Source organism: Heterodontus francisci, chromosome 2, assembly GCF_036365525.1.
Source record: "Heterodontus francisci isolate sHetFra1 chromosome 2, sHetFra1.hap1, whole genome shotgun sequence".
NCBI lineage: Eukaryota > Metazoa > Chordata > Chondrichthyes > Heterodontiformes > Heterodontidae > Heterodontus > Heterodontus francisci.
The window spans coordinates 182,066,787-182,092,945 of NC_090372.1; the positions used below are offsets into that span (position 1 = coordinate 182,066,787).

The following is a 26,159-nucleotide window of genomic DNA, read 5'->3' on the forward strand; positions in this document are numbered from 1 at the left end:
TTATTGAAAATTTGATATTGATAGGGGAGCAAATTATTTAAATAGATAATTTTCAAAATCGTTTCCAAAACTATCAAATGTACAAAGAACGATGCTGAAGAACTGACTATCAGAACAATAGAACTGTTTCTGCTAATGGGTAAGGGGAAGTACTTATATATTTATTTATGCAAATCACCTGGCCAAGGTAGAGGCAACATGGCACAAGATAGTTAAAGGGACACAGTCAAGAAAGCAATATCCTATTTGTATGTGGAAGCTTCACAGATGAGGAAGAATATTGCTATTACCACAATGGTCAAACATAAAAGTAATGACTAAGAGGCAATTATTTTCCAATGATCTAATTGTGCAATTCAATAAAGTAGTAAAATGAAAATAATCAGAACAAAGTAATTACTGAAATTCAAACAAGGATCAATTTACTTTTTTCAATATAAGCATTAGGTCTTGAAAAAGATGTATGCTATAAACTTAAGTTATTTATGAAGTGGTCCAATAAGTTACCTCCTCAATGCATTACCAGCCACATAATTTCCCCCCAGATTTTTTTTTAAATCTAACTTACCAGCATGGTAAAATGGTGAGAGCTCACATTTCATAATGCTTCAATTACAAAATACTGTAAATACACATATTACTTTTCTTTCTAATGTAGCAAGAAAAATAACTCCAACACACGATACAAAATTTAAAAAAAAACACAGCTGTTGGTCAACATATAATGCCCTGGGTTTATTTTGTGAGAGTTCTGTCACAATTCCAGGTGGGATTAAAAACCTTGAGGATAAATATGCCATTGGACTGGGCATTCAGACTCAGGTACTGACAAAGCACTAGTAGTAGTCTGTTAAGTACCAATCTCTTCACAGAAGAGAGGTCTATTATTTCCAAAGGAAGGCACCCAATATCGTGGTTCTGGCCTTAAAGCCTTCACAAGAATCTGAAAGTAAAAGCTGGCTGTTTCAGAAACTGGAATGATGATACACGTACAGCAACTACTGCATTCATCTCCCTTATCTCCTTGTTGTTTCTTCTCTTTTTCATGTGAACAAGTGAAGAATGAAGTCTGTGTGTACAGGAGCACAAAATCAACAAGAAAATTACAACTTGAACAGATACAAAAATAACTGAATGATGAATGAACAATGAAAAAAAGCTCGGGAAACTATCTGATACAGCTCAGATTTGTTTTGAAGGAGGTCCAATTTGTTTAAACTCAAATGAGCAAAAAAATCTAAGCAGCATAGAAAATTAGTGCTAAAATAATTGTGCAGAAGCGTCTCTGCTTCTGAAAAAAGTGTGACTTCATTTCCAGCTTGTTACTTGCGTTAGAACAAATATAAGTGGAAGATCCCTATGTCTCCATGAAGTAGTTCCATCCCCATTTACAAACTGATGCCTTAATTTTCAAATCTGTATGTATGTCACCATTTTTACATGATACACAGAAACTCAGGGACCCAGAGGGGAACCAAGTATGTTCACCATATACAAAATACCAAGGAGTCCACAGCTACCTAACACATTTACTACAGCACAGGAACCAATGAAGGTACAGTGTACAAAACTGTAAACACAGCACAATAAATAGATAAAACAGCAGGTTCCGCACCATGCACATGATGTGATGACACTTCATCTCTATAGATCTCTCACATCTCACACTCTTACTGGTTGCAATTTTGTTTTTTTTTTCAAGTGCAAAGCATCACAAATGAACAGTTCAGTATTCAAGTAACATATATACAAGTGTATTACAAATATGCAGTACTGTACAGATAATTGCTGTATCATAATTTACAGATGTCAATTCCTATTAACAGTAACAAAAAAAGCATGAGATGTGCATTGCCATCAAGTCCCCAGAGCTGCCATGGAAACGCAATGTGCTGCATTCCACCATCCCTTGCATTCACAAACGCTATTGATGCATAGCACCTAAATGAGTTCCCAAGGCTGCAGCTGTCTTTGTGGACACTACGTTACTTCCATTGCCACTGTATTGTCTGTTATACTGTTTAATGCTGGCTTTTCTGTGTCATGGTTTTCCCTGGAGAAGAGAGAGAAATAAACTGTCAGTCACTGATCTGTGATAATTTTTCATATTTAGAACATGTCTAAATACACAGCAGCAATGGATTACATTGACGTTTACAGTAACCAAATTTAAGGAGATGTTATGTAATGAATCAGTTGAGGTCTCTAGCAATTGTTCAATTAAAAAAAACTTCCTTCTCCCATTGTTTCCATTCTGTGTCTTGTGTACGTATGGCTAACCTGGTAAAAGATTTTGACATGAGTACTCAATTTCCACTCAAGCTCCTCCATTGACTCCAATCTGGCTAGACATTTTGCTTGCTATATGCAGCTGAACTGTCAGATCCACAATCTATTCCGGTGTCACAACCTTTTCCCTGTATTTGTTTATGCAACAAGTCACATGTCTTAATGATTGCCCAATGCTTTACCAAATACATCAAACATCAGCAAAGACTAGTAAACTGATTTGGCTGCATCTGTATAGGATGTCAAGGTTCTTCATGTCAAATTATAGTTTTTGTTGGAACAGGGAGACTAGACTACTAAAACAGACTGCAATTTCAGTGAGATCTGAAGCAATCACCTCAGGATGAGTTTTTTCACTCTGCTCTATACAAAATCAATAACTAAGTAATTGGGCTCACTTACTGGAAATTAATACAAAAGCACTGAAATCTACAAAATGTTCTGCACTATTTTTATTGAATGAACTTGACCCAATGGCTTCAATAACTTCACCCCTATTTAGAAGGCATTTATGGCAAACATTCTTTCTTTACGGTGAACACATGGCTTTTACCCTGAATAGGTGATCATACTTTGCTTGTTTAGTCCACTTGCTTCAACTGAGAATGGTGAAGTGGAAAGAATGTAATATTTGCAATATATGGAGAGATGCCTACTTTCCCAACAGTTGAACTAAATGCCAAGAATTATAACCATTATGGCAATATGCGGTGGAAAATCCTCCACTGCATTGATATTTTCAGGAGGGTCTTCACTAAAGGGAATGCCTCAAAAGTGATAATTATCCTGAGCCACATATGACTCTCTCTTCTGGTCAACATGAAGCATGCCTTGTGCTTGTGTTACAGCATTGTCCAAAGATCAATTATGATACCCTACACTTGATTAATGGCCAACATGAAAGCTTGGACTTGGATTTTTGAATGCAAACTGGACCCAGCAGTCAATTCCTAGCAACTTGAAGATAGTTATGCATTACACAAATTATACAATGTGAACAGACCCAACACCAGATTAAATTATGATTTGCATTAAATTAAGGCAATGATGCATGTTTTCACCATATCTTTTTCATAAATCTTCCCAACTTACGTCATGCCAAACTTAAGTAAAATTAAATATAATAGTCCTAGGTTAAACAGCTGGTGAAGAATTGACCAATGAATGTCAAGTTTACAATTATTTCTCACTAAACGCCAATGGTTTTTTTGGGGGCGTGGGCAAGAGAAAAAGAACTGTGTTGTAATTCAAGCGTGAAACCTCAAGTGTAGCATCAGATAAGGAAAGATCATGGGATTTGTATGACAATTGCAAAGGTGCAAAATTACATACAAATGAAGAGGACAGGTAACGGCCAGCTGGTCTATTGAGCCTGTTTGATATTGACATGGTGTAACTTCTTTACACTATCCCCATGCAACCTCGCACTGTCCTGAGACGGGAAAAAAAGTGGGCACATTTAGGGAAAAATTCTCTTCAACTCCCGCCACCCCCCCTCACCCCCCAAAAAGATGATCAAATAAGTTCCAGAAGACCACAGTGATTACATAACACCCCCCAATGATTGGATAATGGTCAAAGGTTTGCATGTGGAGATTAAAAATTGTTCAAATAATGCAAGCTTTCTGTACATTTTTCCAGCCGTTCTGCTCATGACTCAGAATTTCTACTCTACTTGTGTATGTTGATTACATCATGTAGCTATACTAACTCATCTGTTCCATTCATTGTTAAGAGGGAATGCTAGCAAAAATAGACCAAGGGCGGGCACAGTTAAGTTATTCTTGCATAGCACTCCGTGGAGAAAGTTCCATTATTTTGTTGTTTTATCAAAGCACAAAGCAGATATATAGTTTTTAAAAAATGAAGGATTATTCCTCCAATAAATTTTTTGCTAGCGGGATGGTAGAGATTTTTAGTTAATACTTACATTACATTCAAGAACTACTAGGTTCTGTGCCTGAAGCAATATAAAGACTAAAACATCATTTTATTAGCTGCACAATCTTAGCAGCTATGAACACGTCAACAGCTATGAACATGGACAATTCAATTAAGTTAAAATCACACAAAAATGATTAGCCATGGATAAAGACCATTTCTTCACCATTTAATTTATTTAAAAATATCAAAATAGAACTTACGGGACTTACTGAATGATGGTCTTCAAAATTCCAAATCAGCCATATAAATTTAGGCAGGTTTTCATATCAAAATATATTTGAGACTATGACATCCAAAGATTTAAAATGAAAATAAGAGTTTTTGTTCCAAAAAGGGAAACGATCCGACTGCTCACTTTAAAAAAAATATTAAAAAAAAACAAAAACACTTTACTTGCCTCCCAACCTCCTGCTCCTACCCTTAAAGTTTCCCGATGTGCTGTAGTAAAGTCTCCTTTTATGACTCCTATTTCACCATCTGGGTGGCAACATCACGTCTCTATGGCGCTATGAATTGCAGGGCCAGTGACGTGTTTATGGAGAGACACTTCCTGCAGGTGTGATGTTTAAAGAGTGAGTCATCATCAGTACCCTTTTATATAAAAAAAATTCAAACCATAAAGAGTTATGATTAATTTTTAAATTTTCAGAATGCGTATACGGGGAGAAGTTTTTCCACTTGAACAGCGAGTTTTGTGACATCACACCATTGGGTTCACTAACTCCTTCAAGCCAGCTCCTCAAATATTCACTAGCACTCACCTTTGTGAAAAAGGGTACTGATCGAGAAAAATGTTATCTATGTTCTGAAGTCTTCCTCTTTAAATATGATTCAATCTCCACACAAAAATAAACTAATCAAAACTGCCTTGGGCAAGGCAGTGGGGAGAAAGAACCATTGGGGACATAGCTCTAACAGTCAGTCACCAGATAAAAACCATGAAAATACATAATCTTGTTATAGTGACTGCTGCCATAGAACACTTTGAAGGCTACATAGTGTTGATGTAATAAGGCAAAATGCAAAAATAACCACTCCACAGCTGAGTGTAGAGGGTGAACTAAATGAAGAAAAAACAAATCCATGTCAAAGATCGCTAAACATTATTTTCTCCACTGTTCAACCACTACATTCAAATGAACCATGTCAAATAGAAGAACACAGAGTAGGGAGCTTTCTTAGTTTAAAGTTTGAAGCTCAGAAGTCTTCAGTTACCAAATCAGACAACAGTGCTTTGTAAAAGGCAACAACAGAGTAATTTGCCCGCTTTCAGATAGTCTGGATAAATGTCACTGCCATACAAGGACATGAATTTGCCTAACTATTGCTGGTGGCTTGAGACCAGCCTTACAAAATGACACATTCCACTGCCTACCTTAGTCAGATACGGCTCACTCATGGGCTTGTCGAATTGTTTTGCTACGGACAGAACAAAATGGACCACATTGGTGTATTTTGTTTTTGTTAACTTTCTCCACCCATTCCCAAAGGTGTTGACATTTGCTTGGGTATAGTCTAAACAAATGTTGGATACTCTCTAGTACCTTGAACACGTCATCATTATGCATGCGTGGCTGTTTGACCACCAGGAGGAAGGGGCAATCACAGCCACTCTTGATTCTAGCCATATGTTCTTTCATACACATTTCTTGCTTTGGGCGGGTGGGGCAATCAGAAGAAAACCTGGTTACTTTCCTCCCTGTCCTTTCCTGACCCAAGGACAGTTGTAATACCACTTTTGCTGCTCTGGTTGAAAGCAGAGCACACAAGCAGTATGAAAGTAAACAAAAACCTGAGGATCACACAAAAGCACAAATCTAAAATAACTAGCCACAATTTCATGGAGAGATTAAAACTGAAAATAATGCTACCAACCACAAAAGAACTTCATTTTCCACGGATTTGGATATCACAAGGTGATCTCCAACTGAATTTCCTGCCATGTGGGTGACAGGTATAAACGGTTGCTAGAGAAACCCTCAAACAGATGAGAGATCAGAAGAGTAAAGACTGCATGCAATTGACGACTCTGGGATTTCATATCACTGGTAAATCCCACTGGTTCTACACCTCTCCTCCTTACAGGATTGGGCAACAATCAATTCATTGGTCGATGGAGACTGCATGAATGAAGAATGCCACCATCCAGACATAAACTATATACATTATAAAATGTATCTTTACTACAGCACACAAGGAAACAAGCTGTTAAAGGCAATACTCTTCTTCCATAACAGAACTCACTTACAACCAAATCATGAATGTTGATTATCTGTCAACTGTGAATTTAAAGAAAAACTCAATGTCATCAACTGAAGTAAATATATACTGCAAAATAAAGAGATTCTCTAAAACGCAAATCCTCAGAGAATGGAGCTTACCTTGGTACTCCATCCATGGAGGTGGAGCCTGGAACCTTGGGCACCTGACAATTTGCAGCTGTAGCCAGTTTTAAGGCAGATGTTGGAACAGTATTTAAAGTTCTAGGTATATGACGCGCATTCAGACTGGTGACAGAATTAACAGCAGCTACTGAGCTAGGTACACCTAGACGAAGGCTGTTGCCAAGCAGAACCTGAGGACTTGAGTTTGTAGCATTTCCATGGTGACTCAGTGCACTGTGAGAAATTGCTGTCTGTGTGTTGCTGCAGGGTGGCAGTAAGGCTGAACCTGCTGATGATGATGATTGACTGGTTTGTACAAGTGCCGTAGGCGTGGTACTAGTGAGGTGTAAGCCCTTGTACGATCCTGAAGGAAAGCACAAACACAGAATTAGAACATAACACTGGCATGATTTTCGGGTCAGAGCAAGGGATCAAAAATTAGTGAAACTATTTAAATCAATGTCCATATACAATGTTTTGAGGATGGACTGGGAAAATTTGAAAAAAATTATACATGACGATACACAAGTAGTTCAGTTCTTAATCATTTCATTGCAGACTACCAGAGCAAGTACTTCAAAAACCTAGAGCAAATAGTCTATGCAATTGACAAGTCCATCTTAGATTTTTTGCTGGCCATATATTTTTGATGGGTGGAAGGAGGCATGAGAAAGGACTGCAAGGCTCGCGGGTTGAGGTCCTCTAGGAAATATATTGTAGGGTATATGATATTAATATGTTTGCTTGGAGCATCTACCAGTGATTACCTCTCACGTGTAAAGTGAACTCAATATTCTACCTTCCAAAAACTCCATGCCCAGATTATAAATAGGCCATAGCTACAGGGCTTCTTTTCAACAAAATTCTCACCTTCAGGTCAGCTGGTTCTCTTGCTTCAACCAACACCTGTTCCAACTCCACTGATGTTTAAATGGCAACTTTACTTTCCAACTTCATTCGAAGCCCCATTAAATTTAATTTGCCCTGTCCTATCTCTTATTTTAAATCAGCAAGAGCCTGAACTAAAGTCAGGGGAGAAAAATAATTTAAATATTACAGTGCTGCAGGAAATGGGGTGCAGCAACAACTGATAGAAATACAGCGATATGCTGCTTCATTGAGTTTCAGTCTTTGAAGTTGCTTTACTAGGATGGTAGCCAACTCAGAGGGAAACCAGAGGATATGATTCATCTTTTACCTGACAAATTTCTTGTGAATATAAACAGTATTTCACATTATGCATACTAACTTTACATGAGAAAAAATGTAATGCTTTAAGGATCATGATAATTTTATTAAAAAAATGATTTAATATACAATAGATCAGTGCAATTCGGAAGAGTTTTCTACTACACCAGTGCTGTAGCAGGGTATCTAACAGCTTACAAACATGCAAATTAGGAGCAGTAGGCCATTTGGCCACTCGAGCCTGCTCCACCATTCAATAAGACCTTGGCTCATCTGATTGTGTCTCGAACTCCATACTCCCATCTACCCGATAACCGTTGACAACATCTACCTTGCATGTTTAGGTTTTAATTTTTTTGCATGGCAAGCTGCTAGAAGTGCGAGCTGATAACAATAAAGTGAGGTACCAGGGCACCTGGGACCCAAGTGAACATGTCAAGCAACCAACCAGATTGAAGATTATGAAATAAATAGCACAAGGACTAAGAAGGAGGTGCAAATTAGAGTGTGTGAATTCAATGTCATATCAGGTACAGAAAAAATAAAGGGAGGGAAAGAAAGACTGGCGAGAAAGAGCGAGAGGGGAAAAGTAAATGATATTTTAAATTTGAGATTTTAAAAATCTGAAACTAAAACCTAAACGAATGTGACTCCACACTTGTAACAGTTAATTTTCAGTGCCCGAGAGGTTGACTAACAGTGATTAACACTTCTGTCATTAAAAGGGTACTCAAGATTGAAACAGACAAGACACAAGGCGCTATTCAAAAGGAAAGAGTTGCACCTCAACAGTTGTGGGATCAATGTCCTCGTGGGGAGGCTCATGAGCGCGGCTGGGGAGGGTTTAAATGAAATTGGCAGGGGGAATGGACACCGGTATAAAGCAGCAGAAATGAGGATAAAGTGCATAAAGGAGTTAGAATGTTGGATAGTACTAGAGAAGGAAGTAGTACCATATTAGAGAAGGAAGTAGTACCATATTAGAGAAGGAAGTAGTACCATATTAGAGAAGGAAGTAGTACCATATTAGAGAAGGAAGTAGTACCATATTAGAGAAGGAAGTAGTACCATATTAGAGAACAGACTAAGGAGGACAATGAGGAACACAAAGACAGGTTTACAATGCATGTATGTAAACACACAAAGTGTGGTGAATAAAATTGGTGAGCTACAAGCACAAACAGCAGTATGGGAATATGATGTAGTGGCAATAACAGAAATGTGGCTTAAAAATGGTGACTGGGTGCTTAATGTTCAAGGATACAAAGTGTTCAGAAAAGATAAGGAAGGAAAAAAGGCAGCTGGGGTGGCAGTACTGATTAGGGAAGCCACAGTAGTGTTGGAAAGACAGGATGCCCTTGAGGGGGAAAAGACAGAAGTGGGGTGGAGCCTTATAGAGACAAAGAGGGTGCTATGTGCTTCAAGGCCCAGGGCAAGGCTGGAATACTTAACGAGGACTTTGTATCGGTGTTTACTAAGGAAAAGGATGCTGACAAAACCAACCCGGTAGAAGCAGAGATGGTAGACGTAATGGACGAGGTGAAAATTGATGGGCAGAATGCACTGGAAAGGCTGACTAAGCTTAGAGTGGATAAGTCGCCATGTCTGGATGGCTTGCATCCCAATTTGCTAAAGGAAGTGGGAGTAGAGATAGTGGAAGAGTTTAGCACAATCTTCCAAACCTCTTTAGATATGGGGTGCTGCCAGAGGACTGGAGTAGGAAATGTGACACCCTTATTTAAGAAAGGGTGCAAGGACATTCCTAGTGACTACAGGGTGGTCGGTTTAACATCTGTGGTGGGTAAAGTTTGAGACACAATAATTGGGGGCGGGGGAAAAAAGATCAACGGGTACTTGAGGTTCGAGTTAGTTCGGGATTTGTAAAAGGCATATCATGTTTGACTGATTTTTTTGGATAAAGTAACAAAGTTGATGAAAGGAAAGCAATGGATGTCGTCCAAATGGATTTTAATAAAGCCTTTGACAGTACCACATGAAAGGCTGGTTATCAAAACTTGAGGCTCATGGAACTGGAGGTTCAGTGTCAGCTTGGAAAAGAGTGAGTCGCATTTTTCAGACTGGAGGATAGTAGACAGCAAGTAGATAGTAGACACTGAACCCCAAGGTTCAGTGCTAAGACCACAGCCTTTTCTGACATACATAAATAACTTGGATATTGGAACACAGGGTAAAATTTCAAATTTGCTGATGATACGAAGCTTGGAAGTGTGACAGAGAATAAGGACGATATCAATCAACTGCAAAAGGACACAGACAGGCTCGCAGAATGGGCAGACATGTGGCAGATGGAATTTAATACAGAGAAGTGTGTGGTGATGCATTTTGGCAAAAAGGATACAGAGAGGTAATATAGACTAAATGGCACACTTCGAAAGTGCACACAAGGCCAGAGGGACCTGGGGGGCTCATGTGCATAGATCTTAGAAAGTGGCAGGCTGCATTGAGAGAATAGTTAGCAAAGCAAAATCGGATTTTGGGCTTCATAAATAGAGATATTGAGTATAAAAGGAGGGAGGTTATGCTGAACTTTTACAAAGCTCTGCTTAGGCCACAACTAGAGTATTGTGTCCAGTTCTGGTCACCACACTTTAGGAAAGAGATGAGGGTGCAGAGGAGATTTAGCAGAATGGTTCCAGGGATGAGGGATTTTAGCTACAAGGCTAGATTGGCAAAGCTGGGGTTTTTCTGCTCAGAGCAAAGGAGATTGAGGAAAGATTTGATAAAGATGTACAAGATGTCAGGTTTGGTTAGGGTAGACAAAGTAAAGCTGTCCCCATTAGCTGATGCTGCAAGGACTAGGGAACACAGATTTAAGGTTTGGGCAGCAGATATGGGGGATGAGAGGAAGAAACTTTAAAATAAAAACTGCCTACGAGGGTGGTGGAAATGGAGATGATGAATGATTTAGAAGAAAATTGGATGGGCACTTGAGGAAAATAGACTTACAGGGCTATGGATATAGAGCCAGGGAATGGGACTGATTGAACTGCTCTACAGAGAGCCGGCATGGACTCAATGAGCTGAATTACATCCTTCCGTGCCTCTATAACTCCATAACTTTTAGGTAAGTTTAGGTCATATCTACCGTGTGTATTTATATGCTGTTCATTGCAGATAGCAAGATGTTATTTTCATGAAGCTAACAGCAGATTGACACAAAGTGAACAACTTTTAGATATTTTTAGTTTAACCCCACAACTGTCCCTTGCCTGATGTTACTGTAGCATTTGTGCATAAATAACAGACCATTAACTTCAGCACTATTTTGATCGCAATTATGGCCCAACATGTTTTTGCACATCCTAATATTGCAAATATAGAGAGAAAATCAATGCTAAGTAACTGCATTACAAAAATTCTTCAAAGGAATTGCTGTACGTAACAGTAGAAAGGACGGGGCCAGGGTGATCATCAATTCTCTACAATTTAAATTTTCAATACCTTGCTTTGATTCTCATTTCTTCAACCAGTGTATACCATGAGTACTTAATTTTCTAAATGTATGCCCCCAGATGCACATCATGCTTATTTAACTACTTTTTGTGAAAAACCTAGACTCACCTGAGGCTTGTAGGACACCGTTGATTCCAAGCACTACTTCCTCCTTTGCCTTGAAAGCCATCAATTGCTCTGATGTCATCAAAGCTGAAGCAGCAAATTGTGCACTAACTGAATCCAATGTTTTTGAAACAGAACCCTGCCAGATAAAAATATAGGCATGTCAAACCAACATTCATAAATATTCTTGCAACCAACCTAAAATCAAAAGGTTTAATAAAAAATTTACAAAACTTCAAATTAGTATTGTAATACTTCAAATGCATGCATCCTACAAAATTCATCAACAGCAAGAGAGATATGCCATGGAACAAATAAAATTACACAATTGTTAAAAAAAAAACAGGGAAAAGGCCTACAAATGGCATGACACATTGGGGTGTATGTCACTGTACGAACAAGAAAATAGGATAAAACATCTTTCATGAGAGCAACAGGTGCCATTTTCCTCTACTGAATTGCTCTTGCAGGGTTTCTAGCTGGTAATCAGGAATAGTATTGAAGGCAGCAGTTGTCAATACACTCGAGAATAAGTATAAAAACATTCAACAAAAATACTGAGTAATTTGTACAGTATTACTCAGCATCAACTCCCTCTACTTAGCAGGTAGGCATCTAACAGAACTGTTTCTAAATTTTAATCACAAATTTATAAGTCCCAAGTGTGACACAATCCTATAATACTATTGCAGTTGTGAAAGCAAAACTTCTTCAAATTTGCTATAGCAGTAAGTTAAAAATGGATTATGCATTACTAAGGAATATGATACTTTCAATTGTCAAGTGGGATAGGTTGAACAAGGAAAACTGATCATCCCTGCCTACGTTTCTCAGTTAATTTGCATCAGTCAGCTTCAATCTTCAATGATACTATTACTCAAACAATATTAAAAAACATAACTAATGGAGGAACAAAAAATGTTCATTATGTGCCGGATTTGAAATTGAAAACAAGTTTTGATGACGAGGCTCTGTTTTTAAAGTATCGTAATTTTATAAACAAAGATTCTTCATCTGAAGGTGAAATTTGGTGATGAGTGTAAAATTCGATGTAGTTTACATTACTATTTTTAAAGTAACAGTTTTTCTGAATAGAGCTCTGCTCATTCTTACCTGTGAAGTATTGGAGCCTGAATTACTATGTGCTAGCTGCTGCTGAATCTGTGCAAGCTGTTGCTTCTGCATCAGTACTAGCTGCTGTTGATGTTGCTGGTATTGTTCTGCTGTAAATGCTGAAAACAAATTATTTTATTCAGGCAAATTTGACGAAAAATAAGAGCAGTGAGAACACTTGCAATTACACAGTCATAAAATTCTGAAAATGATAGATTCTGCATACAATGTAAATGTAACAGCACCACAATCACCAATATTTTCACAGTACAAATCTTGATTAGACAAGTTTACAGATACAACTTCTCCAACGTGCACCGGCAATACTCCTTCCAAGCATGAAAGATACAAGTGATTTATCAAGTCAACCTTCCTCAAATTAAGACTAGTCATCTCAACAAATAATTCAGTAGGATTTAGTTTACACAACATCTAATCAACTATGAAGAGCTAAAGATAAAGATTATTGGGGCAGAGATATTTTTTGAGGATGGAAAGAAAGAGAGCACACTGGGAGGAGAAAATATATTACATTAAAAACTCACTGAAAGGAGGACAAGCAGAACAAATCCCCATCTGCATCCACTCAGCATACAAGAATCTGTAAACGTTTAGTAAACATATATACAAGATCCTATGCTTTACTGCTAGCCCATATTAAGAGCCATCAGCCAAGGAAGCTGCACTTCGTGTTACCATCTGTGGATCAATTATGGGGTGGGGGCAGAGGAGGCAGGAGAGAAAGAGGAAAGGAGAAAAAAGTCACTGTTCCCTCTTCAGATTTCTACCAGTTTTGCCGGGCCATGGTGAGGGCGATGAGAAGGCAACTGATCCAAAAAAAGCTACATTTCTTCTAGCTATCAGAATTTGATTTGCATCTTCCACATCAAATAACAACCCATAGATTTTATAATTAGAATCCTTGCATTCAGTGACAAATTGCATTAAAATGAATTACAATTACAGAGGACCATCAAGATTGACTCTCTTCAACCACTCACAAAAACCATGAGGTGCTTGATCCAACTGCAAGTGGGATCTTAAAAAAATCTTTGTACAAACAAAATTCCCAAAATAATAAATTGTTGTCAACTCATTGGCTAGTAACATTTCAAGTTAGTAAAAGTGCAACCAGCCAAATTATATGAGCTCTTTTTTTGTGTTGCCTATAGCAGAACTTTCCTTTTACATTTGAGTGATCGCACACTGCTTACTTATTGAAACTGGAGTCTCTGGCCTTAAAAAGGGCAGGCCAGTTAAAATATTTCTCCATTTTATCTTAAGAATACACATCAGATGCTACAGTAAATCCTACCATGATACACACAAGGGGATACAAAACTTATAGTTTAAAATGCAATTGCTGTCTTGCATCTCAATCACGCAATTACATCAACTTCCTTTTCCACAACACTGAAGGCAATCATTTGCTAAGAACCAGAATGTTTCCAACCTGAATGCCTATCCCACATTTTTTTTAAAAAAAGCAAACTAGGGCTGAGTCAACACCAAAAAGGTAACTGCTTACTCAACAACTACAAACTTTGCTATCTTAAAGGGAAAATGCTGCTTTTTAGTACAATATTTTCTGTATTACATAATTCTAATAAAATGTTATCATTCTACTTGCAGTGTATATATATATTTTTTTTTAAAAAAAGGAACATTACAAGACAAGATGAAGAATCATTGTGGCATCCAGCATCACCCACTTCTTTTATCGGAAAACTGTGCTGGAAGTCAAGACTCAATGTCCAACCATTTCAGCAGCAAACCTTAGACAATAAGCTGATGGCACCTCCAAATGAGAGGGCAGCCACTGTATTTTTCCCCCCCAGAAAGCATCTTTTGAAAATTGAGGAAGTACTTTTGCACAAATACTCTACAGCAAGACCTAGAACCTTATCACATTACATTCTTTTATAACTGAGTCACAATCATACAAGATTAAGACGAGTTAGATTAACCTCATCTGTGTGTCTGGCGAATACTACGCATGTACAGAAGTAGGGATTTTTTTGTTGCGCACATTTCGTCTGTGGTTTGCTAAGTGTTTCTGCAAGATGTTTTGGAAATCTCTGGATGGGCTTTGTGCAGGACAAAGCATTAAAACGTTTTAGCTGATGAAGCACTGAACAGAGTCTCAAATTACCCAAGATTGCAATGGATGAGCTCAAACATTTTAGCAGCTGCAGTCGTTTACCAACTAGAGTTTAATGGTAGTCTTTTAAACATATTGATCTACTCAACTTCAGCTTAATATATTAGTTGACCACCCACCAACGAAACAAAAAACTGCTGGCATGTTTTCTTCACTTCTACTGCAGTTTTGTTTTAACAATTCTCATTCTCTAGCTATTAAAAGGAAGGTGAATTGCCATAGTTTCCAATTATATTTAAGCAAGCAGCAACATGACCAAAATCCAGCTCAGATGCAAGGGTATAGACAACTATGTCCAGGTAGCTTCTTGAATTCTGAATATAGAAATGTTCTCCAATATACACATGACGACAATTAATTACAAAAAAATATGCTTTAACTCATTGGCATTTTCATCGTGTATTTTTATGCATGGATAGCCTCTGGCAGCAAGATGGTCGTAATCATGGATTAATGATGCAGCCCATGATTCATCTATTTAATACAGGTAGTGGGTTCCAGGGGACTGTAAAATCAAATTTTCTGATCTTTGCTCAATTTCACAGAAATTACAGAATGAGTTCAATGACATACTAAACTCCTATCAGCTTACTCAAGAATTTAAATCTTCTGCTATGACTTTAGCATTACTGCAAAATGCTGCAGTCGGAGTATAATTTCTGAATTAGTGCCGGACCGAGCTCTGGCGAGTAGCAAGAAGCTCACAGGTTAGGGAACAACTCCAGTGCGGTATCAAATCGGATACAAAAAGTGCCAAGGGGTCCCTTCAACTTCCTGAATACTTTTTTATATCTATAAAGTTATCTAAATGTTGAGAGAGTAGAGACACTGTCATCAAGACTCTAAACATTTAAATGTTACTGTGAGGAATTCTGCCTGTAACCATAGGAAAACTGGAGTTCTAGTCTGATCAGAAATTGGCAGCCACAGAAGTACCCCAACGTAAAAGTACAGACGGCAGTACATAGCAAAGAACAATCTAGGGTCCAAAAGGGATTTTCCCCCCATGCTATAAACCTTATAGAATTTAAACTACATTATAAATGTTTCCTAAATCTGTTGGAACTCCAATTAGGTATTTTGAAATTGAGGCAAAAGACAGGTGTTCATATATATCCATGATATTGCCAAATACTGGCTTCAAAATACTTAAGACAGAAGGATTCAATAAAAATTGCAGAGTAGTATTTAGAGAAATAACGTCTGAGCAAATTTCTGGATGCAGCTTGCGGTGAAGCAGCATTTTACGTCTTAAAAATGTTATCTGTAGAGGACAGAGAAACTTTACAACTCTAGTTGCCCTTCACATCTCGAGAAAGGGACAAGATTTAAGGCGAACGCCAAGTTCTAAACTCTAATAGAACTACTTCATTTAAGATAAAAACAAAAAAATGCTGAAAATACTCAGCAGGGCTGGCAGCATCTGCGGAGAGAGCAGAGTTAACGTTTCAGGTCAGTTATTCTCTGTGACCCTCTGTACTATCACACACCTTCCCTTTTGTTATCTTTTGCCCCACCCCCGCTTTATTTGCTTAAAACCTATTACATTTCTAACCTTTGCCAGTTCTGATGAAAGGTCACTGACCTGAAACGTTAACTCTGCTTCTCTCTCCACAGATGCTGCCAGACCTGCTGAGTATTTCCAGCATTTTTTGTTTTTATTTCAGATTTCCAGCATCTGCAATATTTTGCTTTTACTTCATTTAAGATCTAATTTAAGTTTTCCTGGTGCAGAAATTAAGTGATGTGGTTTAAGTTGCATTCTGTTTTTATTTTAATACTAATCAATCTACTTATGGTGTTGCATACAGGGAGTTGAGATCAAGTGCTTTATTCAGGTTAAACTAAGTTGGAGGGCATGGAGAGAACTGCACAAGGCAGTGAAGGGACAAGAGACAGAGGGGATAGGATAGATGAGACAGCAGCAAGGATAGGGACAAGTGGAGAAACAAATGGTGATATATATATATATATATATATAACTGAGCTTCTTCTGGAGGCAATTACCAGCTACACGTCAGTGATGACGAGAGGAATGATTAGTTAGACAGATGTAGAAGTCCACCTGATTAGTAATGTCATGTAATATTAGTAGAGATCCACTCTACTTAATGTTTTGAAAGAAATTAGATAGTCTCCACCTCTTACACCGTTTCAGTTTATCCTGGACAACTGCCTACATCCAGCAAAAGGCACTAAGCATTGCCATTACTATTAGCATCAATTGCAAATGCAATGCTTAAAGTGGATTAAGGGGGGCTGCTATTTTGGGCAGCTCAGCAGCAGTTCTCACTTTGTTAACATGTAATTACTTGTCATTAAGTCTCACCTCTTTATGCAAGTCTGAACAAGTCACATTAATTGTGTATTGAGAAGCAATTTCCCTGACCAGCTGACTTTTCAGAGAACACAAACCAGAGGATAAAGCTGAGAAGTTAAAGCCTCTGGAAGTGGAGTTGAAATGATTAGAGGATGTGTCAGGAATCCATTGTCAACAACTGATTACACGAAGCAGTGAGACGAGGTGAGAGTCACCAACGAATCCACCTGGGCTTGGGTCTTGTACTTCAGCATCTTTGTCACTTGCCTGGTCATGCCCCGTCTTCTACTTGCAGCAGTTCCTCAAAGCCAAGCAGCTCACTGAGTGACAGCGACTGGAGTGCCGTGTGAGTTTAACATTGGTCCATGTATCTTGGGTCTAGAGGGTCTTAATTTACAGTAATATTTCATCTCATTCCTTAATTTGAGAAAGTTGGATTCCTATTGAATTGATTTTTTTTGGGCTGTGTAAGCAGGAATTTCCATTCAATAAAAACGTACATGGGGAGTATTTGTATTTCTGGTCTTTACACGGACGTGGTGAATAAATCCACCGTCTGCGCTATTAAAAAAAGGTTTTCTCTTTAGCAATGAATACAATGCAACTACAGTCACTGGCAACTGGTACTGAATCTGCATCAATAGGGATTTGGATCCTCATGTTAAAAATAATGGCTGCACTTTCACTATTTGCCATTCAGTTGGTAACAGTTCCCATTCACAGTTCTGAACCATCTCCATTAAAGCATCTACATTGAACAATCGATCTCAGGTGCATCAGATGTGTCAGTGCAGTTTCAATACTTCAATTCAATAAAGTCCATGTTTTCAGACAATGAAAACAGGAAGCTCTGGGCAGCTCATGAGAAAGAAACAAACTTTCTGCAGGAATTATACTGGCCATCACATATAGTGGACAAATTGTGTTTGCATGAACGTGCCCTCTATAAGTGGTGGGGCCTGTAAATGCAATTTCACTTATGTACACAATGACTAATTGCATCACAAATTAAGTTTTTTTGGCACTGGTAAAACCATTCCCCCTCAAATTCACGCTTAAATGTATCTCCAAGTGCTGCATAGCATAAATTACTCAAGTGCAATGACAGATTTTTTTTTAAAATTTTTATTTATTTAGAGATACAGCACTGAAACAGGTCCTTCGGCCCACCGAGTCTGTGCCGACCAACAACCACCCATTTATACTAACCCTACAGTAATCCCATAATCCCCATCAGCTACCTACACTAGGGGCAATTTACAATGGCCAATTTACCTATTACCTGCAAGTCTTTGGCTGTGGGAGGAAACCGGAGCACCCGGCGAAAACCCACACGGTCACAGGGAGAACTTGCAAACTCCGCACAGGCAGTACCCAGAATTGAACCCGGGTCCCTGGAGCTGTGAGGCTGCGGTGGTAACCACTGTGCCGCTAACCACTGTGCCGCCCACTATTTTGATTCACATTAACTCATCCAGCCAACAAATAAATCACAAACAATGCACAAGTCACACGATATATACATCAACTGAACATGTACACGAATTAAAACTAACTTTGAACTCTAGGTTCAAATTTTTACGCTTGTTATCTTTCACATTTGTCAGGAAGGGAAATGTTAAAATGATCCATCTCCTACATCTTTCTCTTTCATAAAAGAGAAATACTACAGATGCTGGAAATCTAAAATAAAAACAAAGTGCTAGAAATACTCAACAGGTCAGGCAGAATCTGTGGAAAGAGAAGCAGAGTTAACGTTTCAGGTCTGTGACCTTTCATCAGAACTGGCAAAGGTTAGAAAAGAATTTGGTTTTAAACAATTGGGAGGGGAGGTGGGGGGGGGGGGGAAAAGAGAATTAAAGGGAAGGTGTGATAAGGCAGAGGGCAGGAGAGATTAAATAAAAAAGCTGTCATGGAACAAATGCAAAGAGCTTGTTCATGTTTTTGGTGAAAGACAAAACATTAGTGCAGAGAGAGTGTCAATGGCAGAATAATGAGCAGTTCTGTCCACCGGAAAAACAGGCAATTTAAAAAATAGAAAAATATAAAAAGGGCCAGTCATGCTCTGAATTTGTTGAACTCAAGGTTGAGTCTGCAAGGCTGCAGAGTGCCTAATCAGATGATCAGGTACTGCTCCTCGAGCTTGTGTTGATGTTCACTGGAATACTGCAGCAAGCCAAGGACAGAAATGTGGGCATGAGCGCCGGGGGGGGGAGGGGGGGGCGTGTTGAAATGGCAAGCAACTGGGAGCTGAGTCATGCTTTCAGACTGAACAGAAGTGTTCCGCAAAGTGGTCTCCCAATCCGTGTTTGGTCTCCCCAATATAGAGATGATCGCATTGTGAGCAGTGAATACAGTATACTAAATTGAAGGAAGTAAATTTCTACACCTGGAAGGAGTGTCTGAGGCCTTAGATGGTAAGGAAGGGAAGTAAAAGGGCGGGTATTACACCTCCTGCGATTGCGTGGAAAGGGGACGAGCGGCCGGGGGTGTCGCAGGGGAAGGGAAGATGTGTGTTTAGTGGTGACATCATGCTGGAGGTGGTGGAAATGGCAGAGGACGATCCTTTGGATGCAGAAGCTGGTGGAGTGGAAAGTGAGGACAAGGGGAACTCTGTCACGGTTCTGGGAAGGAGGGAAAGGGGTGAGGTGCGGGAGTGAATCCTCTGTTGAGGAAAAGGAAGACATGTCAGAAACACTGTTGTGGAAGGTTGCATTATCAGAACAGATGCGTCAGCAATGGAGAAACTGGGAGAAAGGGATGGAGTCCTTACAGGAAACAAGGTGTGACTAAGTGTAGTCAAGTTAGTTGTGGGAGTTGGTGGGCTTATGATGAACATTAGTCGACAGCCTATCCCCAGAGATGGAAACAGAGAAGTCGAGGAAGGGAAGTGTCAGAGATATACCATGTAAAGGTGAGAAAAGGATGGAAATTGGAAGCAAAGTTGAAGAGGTTTTCCAGTCCAGGGCAAGAGCAGGAAGTGGCACCAATACAGTCATCAATGTAGTGGACAAAGCGGTGAGGGAGGAGCTTGAGTAGGATTGGAACAAGGATTCTTCGACATATCCCACAAAAAGACAGGCAAATAAAGCTGTTGAGCTGAGGGCACAGATTGACACATGGCAGTATATCATAGCTATTACAGAAACCTGGCTTAAAGAGGGACAGGCAAGGCAGCTCAGCGTTCCTGGTTACAGGTTTTTCAGACGCTTGAGGGAGGGGGATAAGAAAGGAGGGGGAATGGCAATTTTGGTCAAGGAAACTATTACAGCTGTGAGGAGGGATGATATGTTGGAAGGTTCATCAAATGAGGCCATATGGATTGAGCTAAGGAACAAAAAAGGGCAATCACACTGCTGGAAGTGTACTACAGACCCCCAGTCAGAGTGAGATAGAAGAGCAGAAATGTAGGCAAATCTCTGAGAAGTACAAGAATAGGGCAGTAATAGAAGGGGGTTTTAATTGCCCCAATATTAATTGGGATAGTTTTAGTGTGTAAGGAACTGAGGGCGCAGAATTCTTGAGGTGCGTTTAGGAGAACTTTTTTGCCCAAAAGTCCAACAAGAGGGCGCAGTTTTAGACTTAGTTTTGGGAAATGGAAGATGGGCAGGTGGACGGAGTGGCAGTGGGAGAACATTTTGGTGGTAGTGATCACAATTTAGTCAATTTTAACATAATTATGGAAAAGGACAGAGATAGAACAGGAGTTAAGAGTTCTCAATTGGGGCAAGGCCAATTTTTCGTAATTGAGGAGTGATTTAGCAAAAGTGAACAGGAAACAGCTACCTGAAGGTAAATCAGTGTCAGAACAGTGGGAGGTATTCAAAGGTGAAATTCAAGGGGTTCAAGGTAAACATGTTCCCACAAAGAAAAAGGGTGAGGCAGCCAAATCTAGAGCCCCATGGATGTCAAGGAGCCTACTGGGTAAGATAAGGCAGAAAAGGAAAGCTTATATCCGACACGAAGAATTCAATCCTACAGAAAGCTGAGAGGAGTACAGAAAGTGGAGGGCTGAAATCAAAAAGGAAATTAGGAAAGCAAAGAGAGGGCATGAAAGAATATTGGCAAGCAAAATCAAGGTGAACCCAAAGATGTTTTATCAATACATTAGGAGTAAGAGGATAATTAAGGAGAGAGTGGGGCCCATAAAAGACCAAAAAAGGTAACCTATGTGTAGGGGTGGAAGATATTGGTATGGTTCTTAATGAATACTTTGCGTCCGTCTTCGCAAAAGAGGGGGTTAATGCAGATATTGTAGTTAAGGAGAAAGAGTGTTAAGTATTGGATGTGATAAACTTAGGGAGATAGGAAGTATAAATAGGATTAGCCTCCTTGACAGTTGATAAATCACCAGGGCCAGCTGAAATGCATCCTAGGCTATCAAAAGAAGCGAGAGAGAAAATAGCAGAGGGCCTGACCATCATTTTCCAGTCCTCAGTGGATGCAGGTATGGTGCCGGAGGATTGGAGAACTGCTAATGTTGTACCTCTGTTTAAAAAGGGAGTGAAGGAAAGACCGAATAATTACCATCCAGTCAGTCTAACCTCAACAGTGGGCAAATTATTGGAATCTATTCTGAGAGACAGAATAAACTGTCACTTAGAAAAGCACAGGTTAATCAAGGATGGTCAGTATGCATTTGTCGAGGAAAGACCTCATTTGACCAACTTGATCGAATTTTTTGAAGACGTAACAAGGAAGATAGTTGAAGGTAGTGCAATTGATGTGGTCGACATGATTCTCGCAAGGCTTTTGACGAGGTCCCACATGGCAGACTGGTTAAAAAAATAAAATCCCATGGGATCCAGGGAAATGCAGCAAGGTGGATCCAAAATTGGCTCAGTGGCAGGAAACTAAGGGTAATTGTTGACAGGTGTTTTAGCGACTGGAGGGCTTTTTCCAGTGGCGTTACGTAGGGCTCAGTAGTGGGTCCCCTGCTTTTTGTGGTATATATTAACAATTTGGATGTAAACGTAGGGGACATGATCAAGAAGTTTGCAGATGACACAAAGATTGGCCGTGTGGTAGATAGCGAGGAGGATAACTGTAGGCTGTAAGAAGATATGGATATAAAAGCAAAATACTGCAGGTGCTGGAAATCTGAAATAAAAACAAGAAATGCTGGAAATACTCAGCAGGTCTGGCAGCATCTGTGGAGAGAGAAGCAGAGTTAACGTTTCAGGTCAGTGACCCTCCTTCAGAACTGAAGGAGGGTCACTGACTTTAGAAGATATTGATGGTTTGGTCAGATGGAAGAAAAGAGACAGTCAAGATAGGAAGAAATAAGTTCAGTGGGGCAGGAACAGGCTGAAATGATGGGTCTACCAGGACAGTCCCGTTTGTGGATTTTGGGAAGGAGGTAGAAGCGGACTGTCCAGAGTTGCGGGACTTTGAGGTAGAGGGATGATCCCTCGAGAAGATGGTCAGTGACAGTCCTGGAGACAGTGGCTTGATGTGCGTTGGTGGGGTCATGATCCGGGGGAGGTAGGAAGAAGTGTCTCAGAGTGGCGCTCAGCCTCTACAAGGTAGAGGTCTGTATGCCAGACAACAGCACCACCTTTGTCAGCAGGTTTGATCACAATGTCAGGCAGAACTGATAGAACAGAGTGCAGCAAGTTCGGAGGTAGAGAGATTAGAGTGAGCGAGGGGAGCAGCGAAATTGAGATGGCCAATGTCACGCCAACAGTTCTCAATGAAAAGATCAAAGGTGGGTAACAGGCCAGAGGGAGGGGTCCAGGTGGAGGGAGAATACTGGAGGCGGGTGAAAGGGTTTGCTGATCGGGGGCAGGGGAGGACTCCTGGTCAAAGAAATGAGCCCGGAGGCGAAGATGATGGAAGACAGTTAACGTCATGCCAAACGCGAAATTCATTGAGCTGGGACACAAGGGGATAAAACTGAGTTCTTTGTGAAGTACAGACTGTTCAGCAGAGACGGGAAGGTCAGTGGGTATTGAGAATATACAGCAAAGGGCCAGATTAGGAGAAGGGATGGGGGTCAGAGGGAAGTGAAGGGGAAGAAAGATCTGAAAGGGCACTGGTGCCCATGAGCTGCTGGGAGCTTGTGTTCCATAACACCTGAAAGGAAGAGAAAAAGTTTTTTTGTTAATGCATCGGATAAGACGAAGGATGAAATAAAACCACGGAGCAAAATAGCTTTGAGATAAGGTGAGGTGGTGCTTCTGGAGAGAGGTGTCAAGTGTGGGCGCATGGCACTGAGTGTGGATCTCAGGATGCAGCGAGAGCAGCAGTTTGAACAACGTTGTATTTCTGAGAGATAGCTGTAATCCTGGGTGGACTCAAAACATGAAGGATGGAACTTCAGTTGGAACCTACGTGGAAGAAGTCAGAGCTGCAGACAGTCACTGAGGAAGAAGTGGCTGTGAAAACGGGTTTTGGCAGACACCGTATCAAACACCAGGAGGGAAACAGAAAGCAATGAATGCGAACAAGGTAAAAGAGACAAACAGAAATCTGGAGAGAAGAGCAGAACTTCAAGACAGGCATTCCTGGAAGAGAATTGGCAGTGAATTAAACACTAAAATAAAAGCAAAATACTGCAGATGCTGGAAATCTGAAAGAAAAACAGCAAGTGCTCTTGCTCTTTCAGCTACCCAATCAACTCGAGTACCATTCCAATCTTTTCATCACTCTCCTCTATTCCTCCAAACTCCACACAAATACATGCAAGGTTCATATTAATTATACTTGCTACTGATTCCCCATGTGCAACGCCACTGGAGATTGACTAGTACATAGGAAAAAAAGGCATGATCGAACACTGCTGAAATTACCAGACAAACTATATGGACCACCACAACCATGCTACCTAATTCCCAAATATAAATTCTATTGTAACTATTGGAAAAAGTTCTGAGGGACAGGATTAATCTCCACTTGGAGGGGCAGGGATTAATCAAGGGTAGTCAGCATGGCTTTAGAAACATAGAAAATAGGAGGAGTAGGCCATTTGGCACTTCGAGCCTGCTCCGCCATTCATTATGATCATGGCTGATCATCCAATTCAGTAACCTGTTCCTGCTTTCGCCCCATACCCTTTGATCCCTTTTAGACCCAAGAGCTATATCTAACTCCTTCTTGAAAACATACAACATTGTGACATCAACTGCCTTCTGTGGTAGCGAATTCCACAGGCTCACCACTCTCTGGGTGAAGAAACTTCTCAGCTCAGTCCTGAAAGGTTTACCCTGTATCCTCAGACTATGACCCCTAGTTCTGGACTCCCCAACCACTGGGAACATCCTTCCTGCATCTACCCTGTCAAGTCCTGCTAGAATTTTATAGGTTTCTATGAGAACCCCCCTCACTCTTCTGAACTCCAGCGAATATAATCCTAACCGACTCAATCTCTCCTCATACGTCAATCCCGCCATCCCAGGAAACAGTTTAGTTTAGTTTAGAGATACAGCACTGAAACAGGCCCTTCGGCCCACCGAGTCCGTGCCGACCATCAACCACCCATTTTATACTAATCCTACACTAATCCCATATTCCTACCACATCCCCACCTGTCCCTATATTTCCCTACCACCTACCTATACTAGGGGCAATTTATAATGGCCAATTAACCTATCAACCTGCAAGTCTTTTGGCTTGTGGGAGGAAACCGGAGCACCCGGAGGAAACCCACGCATACACAAGGAGAACTTGCAAACTCCACACAGGCAGTACCCAGAATTGAACCCAGGTCGCTGGAGCTGTGAGGCTGCGGTGCTAACCACTGCGCCACTGTGAAGGTAAACCTTCTCTGCATTTCCTCGATAGCAAGAACATCCTTCCTCAGATAAGCAGACCAAAACGGCACACAATATTCCAGGTGTGGCCTCACCAAGGCCCTGCAAAATTGCAGCAAGACATCCCTACTCCTGTACTCAAATCCTCTCGCAATGAAGGCCAACATACCATTTGCCCTTTTCACCGCCTGTTACACCTGCATGCTTACCTTCAGCGACTGGTGTACGAGAACACCCAGGTCTTGTTGCATATTCCCCTCTCAGTTTATAGCCGTTCAGATAATAAGCTGCCTTCCTGTTTTTGTTACCAAAGTGGATAACCTCAGATTTATCCACATTATACTGCATCTGCCATGCATCAGTCCACTCACTCAACTTGTCCAAATCACCCTGAAGCCTCTCTGCATCCTCCTCACAACTCACCCTCCCACCCAGTTTTGGGTCATCTACAAATTTGGAGATATTACATTTAGTTTCCTCATCTAAATCATTAACGTATATTGTGAGCAGTTGCCCTGGGAGTCCTCAACATCGACTCTGGATCCAAGTCTCATGGCATCAGATCAAACATGGACACGGAAACCTCCTGTTGATTACCATCTACCGCCCTCCCTCAGCTGATGAGTCAGTACTCCTCCGTGTTGAACTGCACTTGGAGGAAGCACTGAGGGTGGCGAGGGCACAAAATGTACTCTGGGTGGGGGATTTCAATGTCCGAGTGGCTCGGTAGCACCACTACTGACCGAACTGGCAGAGTCCTAAAGGACATCTCTGCGAGACTAGGTATGCGGCAGGTGACGAGGGAACCAAGAGGTAAAAACATACTTGACCTCGTCCTCACCAACCTGCCTGCCACAGATGCATCTGTCCATGACAGTATTGGTAGGAGTGACCACCACACAGTCCTTGTGGAGACTAAGACCCACCTTCACATTGAGGATACCGTCCATTGTGTTGTGTGGCACTACCACCGTGCTAAATGGGATAGATTTCGAACAGATCTAGCAATGCAAAACTGGGCATCCATGAGGCGCTGTGGGCCATCAGCAGAATTGTACTCCTCCACAATCTGTAACCTCATGACCTGGCATATCCCCCACTCTACCAGTACCATCAAGCCAGGAGACCAACCCTGGTTCAATGAAGACTGCAGGAGGGCATGCCAGGAGCAGCACCAGCATACCTCAAAATGAGGTGTCAACCTGGTGAAGCTACAACACAGGACTATCTGCGTGCCAAACTGCATAAGCAGCATGCGATAGACAGAGCTAAGCGATCCCATAACCAACGGTTCAGATCTAAGCTCTGCAGTCCTGCCACATCCAGCCGTGAATGGTGGTGGACAACTAAACAGGAGGAGGTGGCTCCACAAATATCCTCATCCTCAATGATGGTGGAGCCCAGCACATCGGTGCAAAAGATAAGGCTGA

At 40.6% G+C, this 26,159-nt stretch overlaps 1 protein-coding gene across 3 annotated transcripts in view; it reads right to left on the minus strand.

Annotated features, from left to right (window-relative positions):
- Positions 1-400: 400 nt before the first annotated feature.
- The window catches only part of LOC137349171 (enhancer of polycomb homolog 1-like), a 271,229-nt gene continuing 245,470 nt past the window's right edge, over positions 401-26,159 (minus strand). For 2 of the 3 annotated variants that reach the window (XM_068014602.1, XM_068014589.1), the window contains 4 exons: positions 12,498-12,616; positions 11,388-11,523; positions 6,615-6,981; positions 401-2,053 (listed from right to left, as the gene is read on the minus strand). In XM_068014602.1, coding sequence (XP_067870703.1) covers positions 1,981-2,053; positions 6,615-6,981; positions 11,388-11,523; positions 12,498-12,616 — 695 coding nt within the window. In that variant the 3' untranslated portion in view covers positions 401-1,980. Of the gene's footprint in view, positions 2,054-4,630; positions 4,784-6,614; positions 6,982-11,387; positions 11,524-12,497; positions 12,617-26,159 lie in introns of all 3 variants that reach the window. The other variant, XM_068014592.1, reaches the window with a different exon arrangement.